The 21909-nt window shown below is 43.9% G+C and overlaps 1 protein-coding gene across 3 annotated transcripts; it reads left to right on the top strand.

Annotated features, from left to right (window-relative positions):
- The first annotated feature begins 5634 nt into the window (after positions 1-5634).
- LOC133271620 (transmembrane 4 L6 family member 1-like) lies at positions 5635-21423 on the top strand. Of its 3 annotated transcripts, none has more exons than XM_061457883.1 (6): positions 5635-6007; positions 8826-9005; positions 12440-12505; positions 17759-17904; positions 18677-18863; positions 19369-21423. In XM_061457883.1, exons 2-6 carry the CDS (start codon positions 8835-8837, stop codon positions 19387-19389), a joined length of 591 nt encoding a protein of 196 aa, XP_061313867.1. In that variant the 5' UTR covers positions 5635-6007; positions 8826-8834; the 3' UTR covers positions 19390-21423. The 3 variants fall into 3 exon arrangements, with proteins under 3 accessions (XP_061313867.1, XP_061313866.1, XP_061313868.1); XM_061457882.1 differs by having other exon boundaries at positions 5636-6007; positions 8823-9005; XM_061457884.1 differs by having other exon boundaries at positions 5636-5998; positions 8828-9005.
- Positions 21424-21909: the final 486 nt, after the last annotated feature.

The following is a 21909-nucleotide window of genomic DNA, read 5'->3' on the forward strand; positions in this document are numbered from 1 at the left end:
ACCATGGCCAGCAGTGTAGAGAGACTGGGGTGCCCTGAGCACATCTTCACCACAACTCACCTCTTCAGAGTGTGAAGCTTCACAGAGCCTGATTCAGGGCCAGGGAGTGCCAGGATAGCAAACAGTCAGGCACCTGCATCCCTCACCTCCTCCAGGGACAGTTTAAGCCCATCAGTGGAAGGAGGTTGTAGCTGGGTCTGCAATGTCCTGGGTGAATCCAGCAACCACTGACCTCTCTGACTGCTGTATGAAACCTTGACTTTCTTGTTTGCTTTTTCCCAAGGAAAAGCATGCAGTTCATTTGATATCATCTGGTGAACATCAACTGTATTTTTTTGGGTGAGCTTACCGTGGGATAAGGACGCCTGATGCAAGCTACCACCAGATACAAGTCTTTCATCCTTGCCCCCTCTAATGGCCACAGACATGATGTTTCACCGCTTCTGCGTGCTGTCGACAGGGCACAAGACAGGCACAATGCCCCAGCGTTGCACAGGATGAGATGTGGAGGCCCTCCAGGTTGTTATTTATTTGAAGTGTGTGGGCTCATCTCACCTCGCTCTTTTATAATCCTGTCTCCACCCAGTATCTTCCCTCTTAACACTTCCCTGGGTTCTTGTTTTTCTTTCCAGCCTCTGGAGACCTGTTGTCATTGAAGAGTTAAGGCATGTCCTGCCTGCCCTTAGTTCAGTTTATGCCCACACCCTGACATAAAGAATGGATTACACCACCGAGGAATGGCAGCAGTGTGTGCTGGACTGTTTGTTGTCTTTTTAAGTGTAGCTTCTTGATGTCTTCCTCGTACTAGATGTGGAGGAGCTGTGGACTCAAGCCAGCTCTGCTACAGGAACCAGGGACCAAACCCTGCCACAAATGTGACAACAGTGCTCAATGCAAAGGTCTGAACACATCAGTGCTGTGCTGCTGTCCTCTCTAATGGACCACAGTCCTTCACAGGGCCACACAACTTCCAGAGGTCATCTGGTCCAACACCCCTTCTCTAGCAAGGCCACTTGCCCAGGACCATTCCCCTTATGGCTTTTGAGTATTTGCAAGGATGGACATACTATATCTCCAAGGATGGAGACATGCAGTTCACACCTTTTCAGAAAGAACCTTTTGGTATCTTATTTTAGGTAACAAAGATACCTGCAGTCCACCCTCCTCAACATCCTCTCACACTCATAAAAGCCTTGACAGTGCCTCCCAGTGGGCATAAGATCAGGAAAGTATGAGCAATTTGAAGATGGAGATTGCTTCCTTTCTGGGAAATATGCTGATGTGTTCATCTGTGAAATTGCATGAACAATCCCTTCCAGAAACCCAGGCAGTGCTAAGACATTTCCAAAGGCACTTCCACATTGCAAAATACTGCCCTAATTGCCTTGGGTCTTTCTACTACACAACATGTGGAGATTTAAATCCCTATTCTGTCCCACAGTGAGCCCAAACTAACAACTTCGGGGTCAGCCTGGGGATGGATTGTCCTTTCTTCAACCAGCCATCATCAGCTGGTAATAAACCTTAGGATCTGAGGACCAGATGTATTTTCAAAGGCTTATCCATTTTTCCCCATGTATCAGTTTCTCTGATACAGGCAAAGTAAGTAGGAAGTACTTTTAGTAGCAAGCAATAATTCTGGCTTCAAACCTGGCCTCATGTACATGTTTGGAACATGACAGCTACGCACATACAGCCAGTATTGATGTTCCTTTTGTTCTTCTTCTGGCACAAATCCATCTGGGGCTGGTTAATGAAAGGACAGTGTGCCCTGCAACAACAAAACACAGTGATTGCTTCTAACCTCTCAGCTCTTGCCCTCCTCTCTCATTCCAGTGGGAGTTGCTGCTCCAGGTGCCTCAGCCTTGCACAGTTTTTAATCTCTCACAAGATACCTGCCGCAGCCACATATCTCCCAGTCTGACCAAAACCACCACCCTGGACCACAGAAGCCTTCCCTTCTGGCAGTGTCAAACAGCTCTAAAAAATGCAATGAGCAGTTTTTGGTTAGTTCTCTGGTTTTCAGTATATTTCCAGCATTCTTTCTTCATTACTGAAAGCTTCCTGAGAGACCCAGGGCAGTTCAGGGCAGGTTAGGACAGGAGAATAAGGAGCACCAGCAGAAATAACAGTTCTCCCTTTTGGTCAGGTAAGCAGGGACATTTTCCAGTGGGTACTGTTGTTAGCTCCTAATTCACCTGCACCCCGAGCACATACTTGGACAAACCCCAGTGACAAAACACAGGGATGAGAAATGCCTTTCAGCCAAAACCAGACAGAAGTGTTGCACGAAACCAGCAAAATGAAAGCACAAACCTCTAATTATTTTAATATTGGATAGTGACAGTGTTCTGTGTTGGGAACACAAACAACCTTTGGCCACAGGTCATGGTTCACTGGCATCTTAGAAAACAGTGGGGCTGGCACAGTGCTGTCCCTGGACAAAACACTCAGTTAATGAAATAAAATGAGCTTTACAATAAATCAGGTGGATGTACATACACACAAGCAATGGAAAATACTTTGCTGGATGGGCAGAGCTCACTGGGTGTTATTTCAGCACCATTCCCCCTCATGTCAGAAGGTGATTCTGCAGATCATTGGCTGTGCAGCCTTGGGATACAATCATGAATAGTTGGGGTTGGAAAAGGCCCTAAGATCATCTAGTTCCAAACCCCTTGCCATGGACAGGGACACCTTGCACTAAACCAGGATGCCCCAGGCTCACAGAGTCACTGATAACCAAGGGGGTTATCCCCTAAGGGATGCCTCCTGGTAGTGGCACTAATGTCCCCAGAGACAATGATGTGTGCGCTGCCATACAGGGGGAAACCTGTGCTCGGCAGGATGCCATCTCAGGGAGGAGACAAGAAGCCTATGTATCTAGGAAAGAGGGTTATGCACCAAAAGGAGAGACAAGGGAAAAGACAGAAGGAAAAATAATTGGAAAAATAGGTAAAATTGAAGAGAAGGAAAGATCCATGTATGCGACATTCAAGCTGCAAAGTGCATTTCAGCATATTCTGTGTGCTAGAGCCATCCGCGTGAGATGGTACCATGCAAAGAATATACTCCCAAACAAAGTCCAGTACAACTTTCATTCCAACTCTTCAGACTCATATATAGTCTTAATACATGTACCATAACCTGCACCACTCGATTATTCAGTGTTACTTTTTATGGCTGTCTCTGATCTGAGTCAAGTCTGATTTGCCTAGATCTGCTCCTCATCTTCCTGGGAGCCCTTGCCTTGCAACCAGCTTTCTGTTGACTGGCATTGTAAGGGTCTGCAATACTGTGGATAAAGGAAAACCTAAATAACACTGATACTACCATTTCCACCTTGATGTTTGTACCTTAACAAGGCATTTGCTCACTCCTGGATACAGGTAGGCGTGTTGACCTGGGTACCTGTTGCAGGGAGAGCCAGCTGGGGCTCCAAGGCAGGTTGTCTGCAATGCTCATGAGCCTTCTCAGAGCCAGCACATCTCAGAAAAAGCCTCCTAACAGCATATTGCTTCATGATTCTATGATTCTTTCTTAAGAGAATCATAGAATCATAGAATAGTTAGGGTTGGAAAGGACCTTAAGATCATCTAGTTCCAACCCCCCTGCCATGGGCAGGGACACCTCACACTAAACCATATCACCCAAGGCCTCGTCCAACCTGGTCTTGAACACTGCCAGGGACGGAGCATTCACAGCCTCCCTGGGCAACCCATTCCAGTGCCTCACCACCATAACAGGAAAGAATTCCTTCCTCATATCCAATCTAAACTTGCCCTGTCTAAGTTTTAACCCGTTCCCCCTTGTCCTATCACTACTCTCTCTCAGCTGAAGAAAACATTAACAGCAAGGAGTCACAGGAAACAGCAGCAAGAGGTAATTCGTGTCATGATGCCAACATGGAATACATTAAATTGGGTGGAGTGTCACTGTGTATTTGAGTAAAGTTTTGACTTCGGAGGAACCACTTAAGATTTATACTAGAATAAATGAGAGCAGAGCTGCCTGGCTCCTTTTACACAGCGTATCAACAGCAAAAAGGGCATTTTCTTGTTAGTGCACTGCAGCTGCGCTCCAAATGGGGCATATCTATTAATAGAATAAGTGGGCAGTCAGATATGCCCTTCAGAAACCTGCGCGGTGCTCTAATTCTTCAGTTTCTAACTCACATATTGCACTACCAGGGGAAGTTGTAGGGCTGGAATAGTTTTCTTTTCTAGCATGATGAACAGGATTTTTCACATATTTATATTTCTATTCTCAGTACCCGTGCTACTATGTGCAACTGGAAAATTAATAAAGAGTTTATGGCTACAAGGATAGAGATAAAAGGAGGACCAGAACTGATGTACAGTCAGTCAATATAATCAGGAGGCATTGACCAGTGGAACACAAAATGCTTGCATTGCCTTCAAAGTCAATATCGCAGAGGGAAAAATAGATGTACACAATCACATAAACTCAGCTTAGCCACTGAACACTTCACAGACAAAATTCAGGGTTTCTAAGTGGTTTGGAGCTTGGGTTTTTGTTTTTGGTTTGGGGTGTTCTGGTTTATTTTTCCATTTCTTTAGGATTTATCTATCACTTCAGGAAAACAAGTGGTTGTCAGTCCCTGGGTGTTAATGCAGAGTTCCATTTTGCTCTTCTTTCTGGCATTCCTTCTGAACCTCATAGTAAGCAGCTTTTAATTCAGATCTCCTCAAAGACTGGATATAGATCCTCTTCAGTAATGAGCAATTCTAAAGATATTCTTGAAGCAGTAAAAAAAATTGTATTTAACATTAATACTAACACAGATAAAGTGTCCGTTTCTCTCACTAGGAACAAATGCAACCTAGGGTTACATCTACCTCATGGACATCCTAAGTCATGTACATATGGCTATACACCACTTTTGTAGTGACATTAAAGACTGAAAATGTGACATGGCAAGGTGGAGAGTGGAATATTTTGCATCTTTGCATTCACTCACATGTCCCTTTCATTAATGCTTTTGTGGTCAAGTCATCCTTCCTTCTGGATGTTGAGAACAAGGCAACAGCAGGTACCTTCCAGAGGGGGGTATTTATGTTTTCAGTTGATCTGGAAGGGATCTTAGCATATTCCCAGCATGACTTGGGCCAAATCTAACCTAGATATGTTTATATGGTTTTGTGTTTGAACATATTTCAATGGTTATTACTATCACATTTTCTACAAAAGAAAGTCCTTTTTTCCTCAGTAGAAGTCAACTCCCAGTTTAATTTTGATGTTTCTTCATACTCTTCATTGTGTTCTTAATTTCTTGGCCCATCCTTAGTGCCTCTTCTATCTCTCCCTTCTTCTCTGCTAGAGCGAGTCTTCATTTCCCTTCCATCTTCCTACTCTCTCCTCCTTGGAGCTGTGTTTTAATTTCCTTGTTTCCTCCCTTGGTCACACCTCTCCCTTCTCTCCAGCCATTCTGCCCTTCTCTCTCTTTTTTCCACTGTCTTACTAAGAATTTTCTTTCCCTCCCTTCCTTCTCACTCACCTCACTCCCGTGCTTTGCAGCAAACTCGGTTCTGAACTTTAACAGTCACAACCGCATTGTGCAGAAGATGATGCCACACCAATGGCTTTGCCATGCCACCACCTCGTGTTTCAACCCCTTGCACCACTGCTGTCTCCTGCCCTTCCTCTTCTGCCAACCTCCACGGCTGAAATGATTGCAGCAGTAAAAAGGTCTCCACTGCTCCAAGCTGTGTGTCCTGGGGGGCCGAGGCATTGACCACTGGAACACTGCCTGAACGTAATCGATAGCACTGGGTGGCACGCCAACCTCCCGCTGGCCAACCAGGGATAATGTGGGGTATTTCCTAATTCTCTGAAGAGCAACAGCTGTTTGTTTAAAAGAGGCCATCACTAGAAAACATCTCTGTGTCTCCCTCAGACTGCCGTGCTTCAGGAGAGAAGAGCTGGAAAGCCTGAAGCCAGCTGCTGGGAACTGGAGCTTGGAGGCCAAATTAGACCCGTGTAGAAGGTAAGCAAAGATATTTCTATGCTTCCCTCAGCATTAAAAAGCAAATCTTTCTAAAACTCTAGTTAAAAGTTAGAAGCTTTCTCTAGCCACCTTGCTTAGCGAAGCTGTAGAAAGTGCTTTTGTTTGCTGAATTAATAAAGTGCATTGAGTGCTTGTGGCAATCCAGAGTGTTTTCCTAAGCTGTAATAACAGTCGGATCCTCTGATGTACACAGGTAGCAAAGCAACATTGATTGTGGTGGTAGAGTCTCTCACTAGGTCTGGTGATTGATGTTTAGTTAAGTTCTCCTTGCAGTTTGAAGTGGTATTGAGATAGGTCAGAGAGAATGGGTTGTAAACCCCTGTTCTTCCAGCCAAAGCAGCGTCATGTTGCTTTGCACCGGGCGAGAACCAAGCCCTCTGGCTATGTATGAAAGATGCAGAAGAGAGTTTGTAACTCACCTGCAAGACTTAGCTTTTACAGAAGGAGGCCAGGCTGTGCCTGTGCTTGTTTGCTTCTCTCTGGGGAGGGGAAGTAGATGAGATTGGGCAAGCACATGGAAAAGCACAAGCTGGAATGAGACAGAAAAGCAAACAGGCAAAAGTCAGTGTAAAAAATTAACAAATACATTGGGTACTATATAAACAATAGGTAATGACCATAAATCAAGAAGCATCTCTGTTAAAAATGTTCTCTTCTGGAATAGTTTCATGCTAGCTAACTTGCTTTAAAGCTGGATTAAAAAGCATGATGTGATTGTAAAGGGCTCAGAAAAAAAGCCATCTAAGCACAGTGCTGTTATTAAACCTGCAGCAGCAGAGAACAATGCAAATTTTTTGCTATAGAAGAGCAAACTCAGAAGTCTCTGGCAGTCTCAGCTACCTTACAACAATATACAGCATCCCATAAAGTCTGTCTGCTTTCCCTCTAAGTTACAGAGGTCTGAGGACAATGGTCTGTGTTCATGACTTACCACACCTCTTGCTGTCTTTGTTCTGTCAATGAAGCTGGTTTCAGCCTGCCTCTGGCTTTTTCAAATGTCTTCATGCTGTCTTTCACCTGGGCTATTCTGCTTGGAAATCCAACCTTGATTGATTCCTATACTCCCAACCTGCTTAATACCTTTTCAACACCAACTTCTGCCACAAAACTTCCAGGATTAGCCAATGCACATGACTAAATTGAGGGGCATTTCACTCTCTCCTGCCTTGGTTATTACAAAACGTGTTTGCACGTAGCAAGAGTAGGCATTTGTGCGTGCATGGCTGCATGTGTATGTGTGTAACACATGTTCTGAAATGGTGTGTGTCCAAATCATCTTCCTTCCCTTATATTTTATATCATCTTGCTCACAGGAAAGCAAAGCCTCTACATCATAAACTGTCAGCTTTCTATGAGAACAGAAATGCACAGATTCATATTTGGTATTTTTATGCATTTGAAAGCCTTGAGCTGGAGTGAGGTTTTTACTATGATAAAACATCATGAGGAAGTTGTGCTCAGTTTGTGCCATAAAGTTAGTGGCAGTCTAAAAGTTCAATGACCTCTGACCCAGTAGTCTGCAATTTCCATCCTGACACGAAGAAATAGCTGTGGATCCACTTCTGTACTCATCAGCCTTTTCTCTTTGGCTATAGGTCGCAGTGCAGGTGCAGTATGAGCTGAGGTTGCTCACTTTGGTGAAGAGGGCTCTAATAGCAGCCTGCAACAAACTTGTAAGGGAGTGACAGAGGTGATGGAGTAGTGGAAAAGCATGGGAGCAACAGCCATGCTTACAGCTTGGAAGATTCAGATTGGACATGAGGAAAGACTTTTTCACAGGGAGGCTGAGGCAGCTCTGCAACAGATCACCCAGAGGGGTGTTATTAGCTCCATCCTTGGGGGCTTTCAAAGCTCAGCTACACAAAGCTATGGCTGGCACAGTGACCTAGTGTTGGTAGTAGTCCTGCTTTCAGCAGGAGATAGGACTGGAGACCTCTTCCAATGATCTGTTATTTATGTTGATTCCTTGATTTTAAAAGAACCTTACTGCTGTGAAATAATAACCTGCTGTTTTATACATTATGGCAGATCTCTGAAAATGAGTTGGGATGGCTTTGTGACCTGCCCTTAGCAAATGGGGTTGGACACATTTCCAGTTTTTCAGATATTTGAGGGTGGGTGCCAAACAGTCACATAACCAACAGTCTTATTTACTCTTATGTGTGGAGTTAGCATGTCATAGGAAACAGTAATGAAAGTTTCTCCAGGTCTTGCCGACAGTGTATTTTTGACTGAAATAGAGAAAATGCAGCTGGTGGGGCCCTGGTAAGGCTCCTCATGCTGCTCCAGCAGCAAGGCAAGGTTGAACGTTTTTATGGCATTCCTGGCAGTCATCTCCTGCTTTTCCAGACCTTCAGTGCAGTAGATGATATCAAATCAGCTTCCCAAGGCAGTGGTCCTAGACATCTTGGTGCTGTTTAGGTGCACCCCCTTCCATTCTTAACCCCACCATGAAGCCTCCTAGCCAGGGTGTCAGTTTGTGCAGCCATGGTTTTGTTGCTGAGTCTCCCAGTTGTCCATTAACAATTAAAACAAAACTCTCTGTTCATTTCATACCAACACATGTTTAGTCCTGGCAAATTTGAATAAATTCAATTAAACATTCCAGTTTTTAATAATTCCATTTTAAGTAACGTCTCTGAAGGGAACAGGCTCTGTAGAACAGGATTATCTGTGCTTTAACTGGAACATTTCTTGCTTCAAAACTGATCCTTCTTTCATGAAAGAAGAAAACTGCTGAAACGCCATGATCCCTGTGCTGCAGTAACCTAAACCTCTCTGCATCTTTCCTCAGCAGAGAGCTACCATGTGCACAGGGAAGTGTTCGAAGTGCATTGGGATCACCCTGTTCCCACTGGCAGTCTGTGCCATAGTCTGCAACATCCTCCTGTACTTCCCCAATGGACAAGTTCTGCAGCTCAGTGAGATAACTGATCTGGTCTGGTTTTTCCATGGCATTCTGGGAGCTGGGATACTGGTAAGACAGAATTGTTGCTACTGTTTCTTATGGGCTTGGTTGGGTTTTGTTTAAATTCAGGGGTAAGTATAACAAAAAAAAAAAAGGCATAGAAACCTGTTTTGCATAAACATTAACTGGGAAGTTGGGTACAGGATTCATAAAGTTCATTCAAGACTGAAAAAGTCCCTAATCACAGGGATACGAGGTTTTCCTGAGATAAATATGAAGACTCCAAGTCAGGAGGAAGCAATCGGACTTACTTCCCACTGTGGAGAAGGGTGACATGGGTGTTCATCCTCCATGAGTCAAAGCAAAACTGAGGTCCTAAACTCAGCTGGATGTGGGGAATTGTAACTATTGTCTGCACCCCACATTACTCCTTTAACTGATTCTATGCTCACTTAAATCACAAGAAAACCATTAAGGGCAAAACTGAAGCATGTTTCAGTAGGTGTTTGTTAGAGACCCAGTCAACACAACAAATGTGGAGCTGCAAACGTCCTAAATCCCAAATGCCTCCCATGTTCCCACATACCCACTTACCTCCTTTGGGGTTTGATCTGGTTTGTTTGTGCTCTTCTGCAGCCAGTTCTCCATCCCACCACTTAGGAAAGATGGCTTTTTTGTGAATATCCGTAACTCGAAGGGAACATGTTTGGGAATACTGACCTTTCCAGTTCATTAGAAAGCATGCTCCCTTTATGCTCTTCCAATTACCCACCCAAGTCAGATAAAAAGTTGAGAGAGTAACATGCCTATGACAAGCACTGGCTGTTTCGCAGCCCAGGCAGATGGTACACTGGCACAGAGCTGGCTACCTGCACATCAAAAAAATGAGTGTTTCAGAATAATTAGCTCAGAAAAAAGGAAATCTCATTCACAGTCAGGCTATGATGCAGCTACCAGTTAAAGTCTATGTAAAAGCTACAGTGGTTGTGGTTCAGAGTCATATTTCCCAAAGCAGGAACATGGTATAAGTCGTTCTTCACCAGCAGCTTGCCTACTTCATCTTCCAGCTACCACTTAGGCCTATTACTCATGATGAGCTTGAACCTAAGCATCAGTTTGTGAAGGAAGCCTAAAGCAACAAGTGGAACTACAGGAGAGACCTGTGGAAAATTCGTATCACTGCAAGCCCAGGAGTCATTGGCGTTCAATGAAAGGAAAGGCAGAAGTTAGGCATGACAGCATCACAGGCTCATTGAAAACTTGCCTTCTTTTAAGGCTTTCTCACAGACTTGCCTGTGGCCACCACTGCATACATCAAAAATGAGAACAGCAAGTGAGAGGGGAGGAGGCAAAATTTGCATTTGCATTGATCTTCAAAACACAGCAAGAGGAGTAATTATTGATCCACAAAGAACGCTGTTGAGTGTGCGTGTTTCCCAGAAAACAGCATGATAAATGCCCACAGGTGAAGAGAATGGGAAAGAAAGCATTACCATCAGCTCCATTTTCAGGTGCTGGAAGCATGAGAAAATGAAGGGTGGTTTTCAGGCCTCCTAGGGAGCTAAGCCAGGCTCCATGACTGGAGCCTGGTCTGTATCCTCACTCCATAGTTTGGACAGACCAGGCTGCAATGTGCTCCCCCATGCACCCAGCTTCTCCCCAAAGGAAACGCAGAAAGTCATGGAAAGGTTGCCCAACCTTGGAGGATCTCCCTGTAACCAGGACACAGGCTTCAGAGCCAGGGCTGTGGAGGAAACTTCATAACAGCCTGCCCTGGCCCTATGAGTGAGCAAAGCTGCCTCCACATGGGAGTTCATCCTTAGACTGATAGAGCTTGGATGATCAGCTCACATTCTGGCTGAGCAGCCAGCCCCACCCTTTCCTCCTCCTCTGCTGCTTCCCTAATGGAGCTTTATATGACGTGAAAACCTCTCCTTTTCCTTGTTTCAAAAGCTTAGGGTGTAAAGACTGGCTCTGTGTGTCATAGCAACACTTTTCCTAATGGAAGCCAACGTGCAACGCTGGAAAATGCCTGATTGAGCAACGGCTCATGCATGGCCCTCATTTTACTCCCAGCCAAATCTAGGAAATTCTCATTCGCATGTCAAAAGGCAGGTATTCATAATCAGGCTTCTAAGAAAACCCTTCATCCTGAGCCAGGCTAATAGATGATACAAAGCTGTTCACAGCCTAGATGGGAAACCTCCAAAGAAGAAAGATAGCCCTGGAGGACAGGGAGTGTTGGTTTGATGGGCAGAGGTATTAGCTCTCCTGAGTGCCAGACAGCAGTATTAGCTCTCCTGAGTGCCAGACAGCAGTATGCTGGGGCTGAGGCTGCCTTGGGGGCCACCTCTGGTTATTTTGGAGCTCATTTCTTTCCAGGAAGAGGAATGTCTTTTTTGACCTCAATGCTCTACATCTGCAGGTGTCCAGCTGTGGTCCAGCGGCCACTGCAGGTGCTGGAGGCTGCCCCTGGGGTGTGTATAAAAGGCAACGGAGTGAAAGTCCTTTGAAACATACCACGGGGTCTGCAAATCTAATCAGGTTTCGTGGCACTGTCCTACACAGTCTAATGGTGATAGTCACTATACACATAAATTCCCCAGGCTCCATTCACCGTGGACATTGTGCTCTCCCTGCCCTACATGGGACAACATCTGTCCAGCATTTAGTCAGGCTGCTTGTACAGCTTTTACTTTATTTGCTCATTTGTTTGGCTGCCTCTTCTTTCATTAATTTTATAGGGACCGTTTCCTACTTTCTCAAATACACATTGTCTTGCGTTGCTCTTTGAAATGCCTACACAAGCAATGGGCAGAGGCAAGGCAGCAGGAATGCTCTGGCTGCACAGCACAGCTAGACCCACAAAGGCTTTCTTGCCCTCTAGCTACCAAACTAAACGCAGCTTTTCCTATCTCCAGAGTGCTTCTGTAAGGTGACATTATATCCTGAGACACAGATGGTTACTGACTTCATTATATCAGTCCAGCTCCACCTGATAATTACCACGGAGAAAGCTGATGTTAACTGGGAGTTCCCTGTTTAGAGAAGTCCATTTTGTAGGTTTTCCAGAAGCTTAGCACAAAGACCTAAAGCCAGATGTGTTTCAGGAAGTTTAAGACTGATTTCCCTATTGTAATGCAGAGCAGGATGGTCAGAAAACTTAAACTGACATAGTTCTTACTTCACCGATGCATCTTTCCCAAACAGAAATTCCATTTTCTCAAAACTGACACATTTGTTCCTGAAAAAAATAACAAAACCCTGCTGAAAAGAAGGAGTATAGCTTCAGCACTCAGAATCACTGTACCAGAAACTTGACAGCCAACTCTAGCTGTAAGTTAGAGTTTCTCTTCAGCAAGCACTGAAGTCTAAGCAAGTGCAACTCACAGAGAAGAGGCAGGAGGTTTGCATTTGAGGAACATGATGCCCCAGCTCCTAGGCTTTAAAACCCATCCCAGCAGAAGTACTGCACACCAATTCAGCTTGTTCTTTCCTCACAGGTTATTTTACCAGCTTTCATGATGCTGGGAGCAGGTGGAGCAGGATGTTGCGCTAACAGATGTGGGGTAAGTGGATATTTAAGTGTTGAAGTGGCGCTATGGGGTTTGTGCAATAGCTCCTAAATGGCTGCTCAGCAGGTAGAAATGTACAATGACAAACCATGGCACCACCATCAACAGCCATGTCAGGGAAATGCAGAAAAGGAGCTTGATCTACAGCGTCCCTGGGCTGGGGCTGAGAGCTCAGTTAGCCAAGAAGAATGTTGTGATAGCCGCTGATAGGAAGGGTAGCGTACTCAGCTGGGCAGGTGCTGGAGCATTTATGCACAATGCTGAGGGCAGAGGGGTACAAAGCTTCCCTACTTCATCCCACATAAAGTAAAATCTGGCTCCAGCTTCCTCCTGCTTAAGGCAACCCTAAAGATTAAGACAGCTGCCTGTTCTTTCTGCTTCCAATTGATCCTATTTCCCAATACCCTTCCATGGCAATTTGTTTTTCCGCAGGTGCATCCCTGCTTACCTCTGCAGGGGCAGATAGGTCCCCTGCTTTGCAGGCCCATGCTTAAAGCCTGAGATGTTGTGGCTGGCACCAAGGAGCCAGCGCTGCTTCCTGCAGCTCTGACCTGTAGCACACATCTTTCTAAGCATTATGCACATGAAAGGTGCAAATGCAATTTGGGCTCTCTGCCATCCAGAGAAAAGACAGGGAGAATTTTTCCCTTGATAATTAAGAATATTATAAAGCAACATGTCATACACAGGCATCTCCATTAATCCTCGTGCCCTGGGCACAGACTTCTCTGTGGTTATCATTATTAGAAAAATAATGTGATTTAGAAATGTTATTTTTAGTCTGCATCCTTCCCAGAAGCAGCCTGGAATGAGAGGTTCCATACAACAAAACATGTCTCTTCTGTACTCTTCAATTAATATTTAGTTTCATCCATAAGAAGACCTTTACCTCTTCAAGATGTTTTACTTAAGTAATTCATTATTCATAATGCCAAAATAACATTTTTCATTAATGTCAACAAGTACATCCCAAGGGACATGCCATTGCATTGATTTCACCCAAAGTCACATGCACAAAAAGATGCTAACAACACCCAAGTCGGCAGTTGAAGAGCTGGGGCTGAATCTAGGCACCCTGAACCCAGTGCCTGAGCCAGCTGCATCTCATTCTGAGTGAGGTAGAAAGTGGTGGTGAAAACAGCCATAATGTGGGTGTTCCCACACTGCTGAACGTGGTAAGTCGGGAGGGGGAATCCAGCTGAACTGGGCTCAGTCCTCAAGTCATCTCAGTTCTCCCTTCTCCATCCTTCATCCTAGCACTAAATATTACAGAGCCAAGAGTTCACTGCCCCAGCCCACTAATGCAAGTGGTAGCACCATGCTGTCCAGCAGCCTGCATCCACAGAACCCCCACTCTCCTCCATTGTCCTCCACCACCCTTTGACTGTCTAAGCCATTCCTGGAAGCAGCACACAGATACCAAGTATCCTGTCTGCACCTTCCTGTCACTGATGGGTTACTTACAAGCTCTTCCTTATTTGCCGTTATAGAGGAATACAATAGACATTGTTGAGAGGTAGTTTGATTATTAGATGGGGCTTTGAGCAACCTGGTCTAGTGGAAGGTGTCCCTACCCATGGAAGGGGGTTGTAACCAGATGAGCTGTAAGGTCCTGTCCAACCCAAACCACTCTGTGATTCTATGGTTCTATGATTTTATGATTCTGTGATTCCATAATTATGTGCTATGATATTTGTATAAAGATAGTTAGCTGATGGCCAGGTGATGAAGTTACTCAAGAACAGAGTCTCTACTACTATTCAGTAATAAGGTAGTACTACTCGAGAATAGGCTTAGCCGGGACAGTGTATCTTTGAAAATGCTGTCTTCTGGGACTGTGGGAATTGCCCACCTCTTTGAGGTGGAAAGGGGTGAAGCTTTACAAGTCACCCTGTTTTAAACAGAATGTGGCTCAAAGGAGAGATGAGATGGGGACATGAGCAAAGAGCTAGTGGCTATAAATGGTATTAAAAACAATAGTTCCCCTGCACAGCTCCTGGGAAAGGGTGATTTCCAGGCATGCAAAAAGAGGTGAGCACTGCAGGGAAATCTGAAGGCCAATGATGTGCTTCTTTAGGAGAAGAAACCTCAGGAAACTTTGCTTTGAGGATAGTGGGAAGAAATGTAGACACCCGCAGCAGGGTTGCTCAGGTGCCCTGACTATAGGCTGCATACCCGAAGCAGGGTTTGTATGGTATGAGTCACCAGGCTCTTGGTGGTGTGTTCACCAGCTTCCACCTATTGTCAGGGAACTAACCCACACTGGAGTTACTCAGGAGCCTCTGTAATCCAAAGGTTTGTTTGGCCACTGTTCTGCTTTGGGAACCTTAGGTATAAAATGATTATTTATACTGAATACTCAGCCTTGTTTTTTGTAGGGGCAAAAAAAAAAACGTTAAAGGACTAATACTGGTCATAATTATTATTCAATCAGAACATTACTATTTTCCTCAGGGTAGGGACTCAATCCTATTATATTTTGCAAAATTCCTGGTTTAATAGCTTCAGACTTCATCAAGGCCTTTACCTTCTGCTGAAGTATCAACAATAGTAATCATAATTGCTATATTTCTCATCCTTTTTATACTCTTTATTGAATTCTCCAGTTCCCAGTGATTATGTGCTGCATTGAGTAAGTTTTTTCATTAATTCATTTCAAATTGTTGCCTTCAAGCATACCTCGATAGCTTCTTGTCCTTGCATAATGCAAGTAATGACTTTGGAAAGTTAACAGATTTACCAAGCTTCCATGTCTTAGCATGAACATATCTGAAAGCATCCACTGCACTGGCACAATATGGAAAAAAGGACCCTCAAAATGCAGCTTCTGCCATTGCATCTGCAAACATACTCTGATATTTGACTTTAAGCCTTCCTTTAGAGTTACTGGTAGAACAAGAATAGCCATAGCAGCTTTGCAGACAAAGAAACTTTATAAAGATATCTGGATAACCAGACAGAATGTTAATTCCACAAAAAGACCCAAAACAAGTGAAAGAAGAGAGAAAGTAACAGGGAAGAAATGTGCATGAAACAAGAACCAGGGCAATAAAGAGCAGCATAAGCTGGGACAGGAGGAACTTGGTAACTTCACCAAAGCAGGTGATGCAAATGCTCAAAGAATAAGTGCTAAAAGTCTTCCTCCGTTCACCAGGAAAATACTGAAAGGTTGAGATGATGAAACAGTTAATAAAATTCTTATATTTCCACAGATATGGGGCAAACCTTCAGAAAAGTCTGCAGAATGGTAGATATAATGGGGAAATACAACTGCAGGTCTAGAAAATGCTGAGGAAATGTAACAGCTGCAGCAGCTTCAGGCAGTAAAGTCCTTGTCTATGTGACTGTGTGCACAATAAGGGAAATAGATGAGATGAAGTTAGTCATACAGCCAACAGATTTCAGATGAGAGGATTGTGTGTCACAGAATAGTCATCAAGATAGCACTGACAAGTACTACTGGTACTAATCACTGTCATAAAACATAGTAATAGCAAATGACCATCTGACTTTTGCTATCATAATTACCTTTGGGATGCCCCATACTGCTATGCTGTGCTAAAACTAGGCTTTAGCATAATTAAGATCCTTTAGCCAAGAGGCAGAATGCACGGTTGAAATAAATGAGAAAACAGATGAGAAGGGCTTCAGCACAGGTAGCAGTTTCAGACAGAGTATTGGTCACTCACCTTCACTGCAAGGGGTGGCTGGTGATCTTATTATGAGAGACAGTGCATTAGCTACAACCCAGGCACTGCTCTGGTCTAGGACAATATACTAAATTGCCTACATTTGCTGACAATGAAGCCCTGCTAAGAGGCAACTCAGCCAGCATACTGATAAAGACAAAAAAAGCACCCACCTTTGCAAAAGAAAAGACTGAGTTATTAATCAGTAATGATGAAATAAATCTCACGAGAAATCACAGCAACTTCTAACTCAGGGGTTGCTTTAAAGGCAAAACAACACACAAACAACACTCAAAAATGAGTCAATTTACACACCAGCAGCATACAAAGTTTTACAGAAAGCAGTCACCAGCTGGCAAGTTGGAAACTGCATGCACTAGCTTGAACATGTTCAGGCAGTGAATTCAAGACTATGTCGCAAATCTGTAACATGGATGGTGGATATTTACATTTGACTCTCAAGTGCAGAGCTCTGTGGGGCTTCTGTCAGTAGGAGAAGGTTTCTACCTTCCTTGTGGGCTGTTAAATTCCACTGGTATTTGCTGGCAATAGGGAAATATGAGGCCTGTGGTATTTGGCTTCAAACCCAAGTCATGGATGGGAGTGTTTCCAGTGTACTTCCTCAGCTGTGCCTCTGCCCTGACTCCGAGGCAGTCTCACTTCCTTAACCCAGTCCAAGCCTTCCCTTGGCTCTGTCAGTCTCCTCCAGAGTATTTCTCTTTTCCTTCTTGGCAGAGTTGTGAACAACCACAAGCAGTGACTCTCAACAAGACTAGTGAGAAGCCTGTCCCAGATACACCACCAGTAGCACCCTCCTGATATTCTTTTGCTATATACAAACATCAATGAGGCACAATCTATCCATTAACAGAAAACTACCCCAAAACTGAGTAAAGGTAACGTTTCCATGGGAGTGGACAATGTAAAAAGTATAAGTGCATTACATATAATTCAAAGTCACTGATGGCTGCCACATGCAACGCAATTAGGTTTCTCAACACGAGCAGCGGCAACCACCTCAGGCTGTGGCAAAATTTAAAAAAAACAGCAATAAAAAAGGCTTTTTTTTGCATTCCTCATCAATTAACAAAACCACTAATGTACCCTCTGTCGCTTTCATACCTGGTTCAGTAACTGCTTGCTAGTTTCTGTTGGTACAAGAGCTGAGAAAGGTGCTCTTGGTCAAGAGATGGAAGTGTCAAGGCACATGATACGGATGACATCAAGCCAATACTGGCGTATTGCTGGCTTTTTGAAAGATGTCCCTCCAGATTTTTCATAATTGATGGGTCAAATATAGATCTCTGGACAAGTAAAACTCTGGGCTTTACCTACTTTTCAAAGCAATGCGAATACAGTCTGAAATCCTTTCACATCTAGGATATCTGCACAGTCCGATAAAGTCAACTGATTTTTATTCCCATAAATATCATGCTATTACTATGAGTTTCAGCATACAATAAGAAACAGATAAAGATAATTCCTTCCCATTCAGTGTAAGCTTTCCATGCTACTCAAGCTTCTGTGCATGCAATGCTGATGGTCTTTTCCATTTCAGATGCTGCTGTCAGTGGTCCTGGCTGTGCTGGGATTTGCCGGAGGAGCATACTGTGTGGTCATCTCCTCACTGGGGCTCATTGGGGGCCCTCTGTGTGACACAGGTGATGGAGAGTACCTCTATCCTTTCAGGAACGACACTCTGGAGTGAGTATGACTCCCTTAATTTCAACCTTAATTCCTTCAACTTTGCCTTCCCTAAATCCCCCGCATCTTCCTATAGCAAATTAGGATTTTCCCAACGTGAACTGATGGTCCACCCTGTCTACACCTAAACTCACATTTCTCTGAGTACCGTGTTCCAGCTGGTTAGTTCTTTGACCAAGGAATCATCTCTGGGAGAACTGCCTGAGTTTCTTCTGTCACGCTCATCAGCAGCCCCTTGTGCAAGTTGCACCAGGCTTTCAAAAGGCTGCTGAGCTGTGACTACCACTGGAGTCAAAAGGAAATGTTTGATAACTATGATATCTGCTAAATCATCATGTAGTGAGTCTACTCTAACAACTTCTGAAAATCAAATGAAAATCTTCTTTGAATCATTAAGTTAACCTTGGCAACCATGCTCTTCAAGCCAGAGGCAGAGGTGATAGATATACTGGGCTGAGATAGCACAGCAGGAAATGGACAATATGGAGACACATTTTAAAATCCTTATGATCCTTTCCCTTTAGTTACTGACACTGCCATGAAACAAAAGGGAGATTCTTGTGCGTGCAACAGGTGCGTCTCACTTCCCTAGTCATCAATTGCACCTCTGTAAAGGGAATTCTGAAGAGAATCATCAGCTTTTACCAATTATAGTAGAATTTGAGACTCACTTTGTTCAATCAAGTTCAGAAAGTGTAATGCCAGAAAACACAGAAAGCATTGTCAAATTTGTGTTTTCTAATACATTGCCAGTTATTTTTCTCTATCACAGAGGAAATTATTTGTTCAATCAGACAACATGGAGCATTTGCAAAGAACCTGAAAACATCATCCTTTGGAATATCATCCTTTTCTCTATTCTCCTGGCCATTGGTGTGATTGAAGCTATTCTTTGTTTTATTCAAGTCATCAGTGGACTCACTGGCTTCATATGTGGCACATGCATGAGGAAAAGAAAGGTTGGTATGCAGGAAAAGATATCAGAGTGCTTTATGTTCTTACCACTTTTCTTTTTCAGGCTCTGGTAATGGTACATGAGCAGAGAGATCAGCACAGCCTCTGAATGAGCTCCTCCAGGGAGCTGAGGCAGTACAGATGCACTTGCGCACTGTCTCTCCATCACACTGTAGTCAGGGATAACCCAGTCCTAAGATGTTTCAAAACAGCAGAGCAGTGTGATGCGTTGACATGCTTGGTTGCATGGTTGTGTTCCCATTCAAGAAGCCTTTTTGATGAAGGGTAATGGCTTCTGGCTTCTCAGAGAGGGATGAGAAGTAGAGGGGTTTGTAATTGGTCAACAGTAGTAAAAATGTCATTTTAGAAAATGGAAGGAAACTTCTTTTAAGTTTTATTTATCACCATTGCTTTCTTTTCACTATTTATTTTCACTGTACGAGATGCTTGCAGGAAGTCTGATATCCCCCTGGAATATTAATTAATCATCTTTCATTCGTTGCCTTTCAGACAACTATTTCTGGAATGTGACGGACCTACAGGACAAGCATTGAGCTGCCAATTCACATACAATAAGGATAGTGCACTGTGATGTATTTATGAGGGGGACAACAAAGAAAACCTAAAATGTCAGGAGTTTCATGGGGGAAAATGAATTTTTTCATAAAGAAGTCAGGATGGTAAAAGTCTGGATCACTTAGATCTGAGACTGCAGCTTTTCATCTCTCTAAATATATCTACTAGGGCTCAGTAGGTATTGGCAAAACCACCAATCTGTCTGGTCCTAACCACTATACTTGCACGTAAAACACAACAGTCCCCATATAGATCTCACTGCTTGCCCCTTGTGAATATGGGAATCTGAACCATTGTTAATGCACACATTTATCAGCTTCACCAAGCAGGAGCTCTCTGTCTGGATGTAAATAACCTTTCATCCCCCTCAAAATCCCACCATGAGCTCACCTGTCTGTTGCTATTAACTTGCTAACTGGGCACTTCCAGATTTAAATTAGGATGTGCATGGAATATATTGAAGGCATATGTAACACCACAGAGGCAGGCAACTGAAGCATAGTTTTCAGCCACTCTGGAGCCAAATCCCCTTATGCCCATTCAGTAGCTTGCTGTCATGCTTGACAAAGTCCAGTGCACTTTTAAATCAGTTCTTCAGAAGCATCTAAGAGACGTGGCTTTTGAGTCTATATAGACAATAGGGATTGCAGCAAGATGAAGATTTAGAAATGTTCAGTTTCATGAAACAGTGGAGAACCTCACCAATTTTTCCCATCGGAGACTGCATAGGAATTTCAGTGATTTCCACAAAGGTCTGTAGGGCTGTTCTAAAATAGATCACATGGACAAAGCAGTTAACTGTTAAAGATAAACATTAAATCGATAAAGGTAGTAATTATGTGCAGCTTGGTAGCAAATAAGAGATACAATCTGAGAGACAACAGATTGCATCAGTATTGGTGTTACAGCTACAGTAATCCCAAGCGGGAACTGCATAATTCCTCATCACTACTCAAGATCAAGGCCTCGATGCTAAAGTCCACGACAGGCAAATTTCAGAAGCCCCATCATTTCAGTGACTTCCTCAAAGGTTAATTCCTGGACATGCCACTGAGTCAGCCAAACTGTAAGATAATCTTTATCCATCCTGAATGCACGTACACAGCTGTGAAAATCTGAATACATTTGAAGCACTTGGAGTCCATTTTTCACAGAGAAACACTGATGTTTTCTCAGTCAAAAGTTGTTCACATTTCTGCATTGTAGCATAAGAGCAAGTTATTTGAGTACAGTTAATACGGACACACGTGGCTGTGTTGTCCTCTAATCCAGCACAGAAAATGCTTTGTATTAGTGTCCCGTTTACACAAAATGGGGAAGAAAACGTCAGCTGTGCTAGATGAGGAGCACAAGTACACTGCCTTGGAGTATCACTTCACCCCTAAAGCAGGAAATTTGATGTATAAAACTTAAAAGTACCTTTTGTAAAAGAAAAACATGCGTAAGACTTGCCAAAGTTTGCAGTCGTAGCTAGGAGCATCCAAACCTGCCAGGTGGCTTAAATGGCTCATGCCCATTGTCAGCAGTGAAGCCTGGGCAGTGCTATGATATAAAGCAGACTTCAAAATAAAGCCAACTGTTTCAACCAGGAAAAGACTCAAGGAGGCAGCTAGAAGCAAGGATATTCATCATGCAGTCAGGCACAGACAGACTCCTTCATCAGCAGAGGTGCTCTATGAGCTCTTCATGGTCCCTGAACACCATCCCTGCCCTCATACTTTAGTCTTGCCTCCCTGACTCTCATTGCAATGATAGAGCAAGTTTAGGCTGTGCCAGCACTCGGAGAGGGAGCAGTACCCAGTGGCACACGCAACATCCAGCGTGAAAAAGTGTATGCACTGTACTGCTGCCATCTGTTTGCTCCAAGCTGTTCTGCCCTGGGGATGTTCAGTGTCATGTCTGCGTGATTACAGGGACACCTCTGTCCTGCCTACTGTGCGATCACTGGCCTCTCTGTTATATGTAAATATTAAATATTGTCATTCTGAAGTGATTTTTCTGTCTTGATTTGTGTGACCTAAAGGACTTCAAACTAGCTCCAGCAGGAAGAGATACGGAACAAGACAGAAAACAGAGTTAAAGTGTCTAGCTTGAACCACCAAAAAGCAGTCTTTTCTGGGACAGGCATTAAGCTACAAAGTTGATGGAAGAGGCAGCCTTCCCCCAGCCCACACTAAAACAGGTGACTAAGGCAGGTGGGAGGCATTGACTTTCTGGGCAAGATTGGAACTGGATCTGCAGGTTGGAACTAGATGATTTTGAGGTCCTTTCCAACCCTTACCATTCTATGATTCTATGAAGATCCAGTTGTCTACTCTAGACAGGAGCATTTGGTGCCATTTGAAATGCAGCAAAGCATCCTGCCCATCCTCCAGATGCAATGTGGTACATGTCCTCTGTCCTGCTTGAGAGCCACTCGCAGATGTCTAGAGGCCCAAGTATCTCAGTTGGAGCTACCAACACAGGGGTGTGGGT

Source organism: Pezoporus flaviventris, unplaced genomic scaffold (assembly GCF_033815535.1).
Source record: "Pezoporus flaviventris isolate CSIRO_AGI_PZ_B2104156 unplaced genomic scaffold, CSIRO_AGI_Pfla_v1 ptg000025l, whole genome shotgun sequence".
In the NCBI taxonomy this organism is placed as follows: domain Eukaryota; kingdom Metazoa; phylum Chordata; class Aves; order Psittaciformes; family Psittacidae; genus Pezoporus; species Pezoporus flaviventris.

Bases quoted from the DNA above. Each gene is read 5' to 3' on its own strand.
- LOC133271620 (XM_061457883.1), top strand. From the start codon at position 8,835: ATGTGCACAGGGAAGTGTTCGAAGTGCATTGGGATCACCCTGTTCCCA. The intron at 9,006-12,439 runs GTAAGACAGAAT...CTTTCCTCACAG, and splicing joins TTCTGGGAGCTGGGATACTG to GTTATTTTACCAGCTTTCAT. The intron at 12,506-17,758 runs GTAAGTGGATAT...TTTCCATTTCAG, and splicing joins GTTGCGCTAACAGATGTGGG to ATGCTGCTGTCAGTGGTCCT.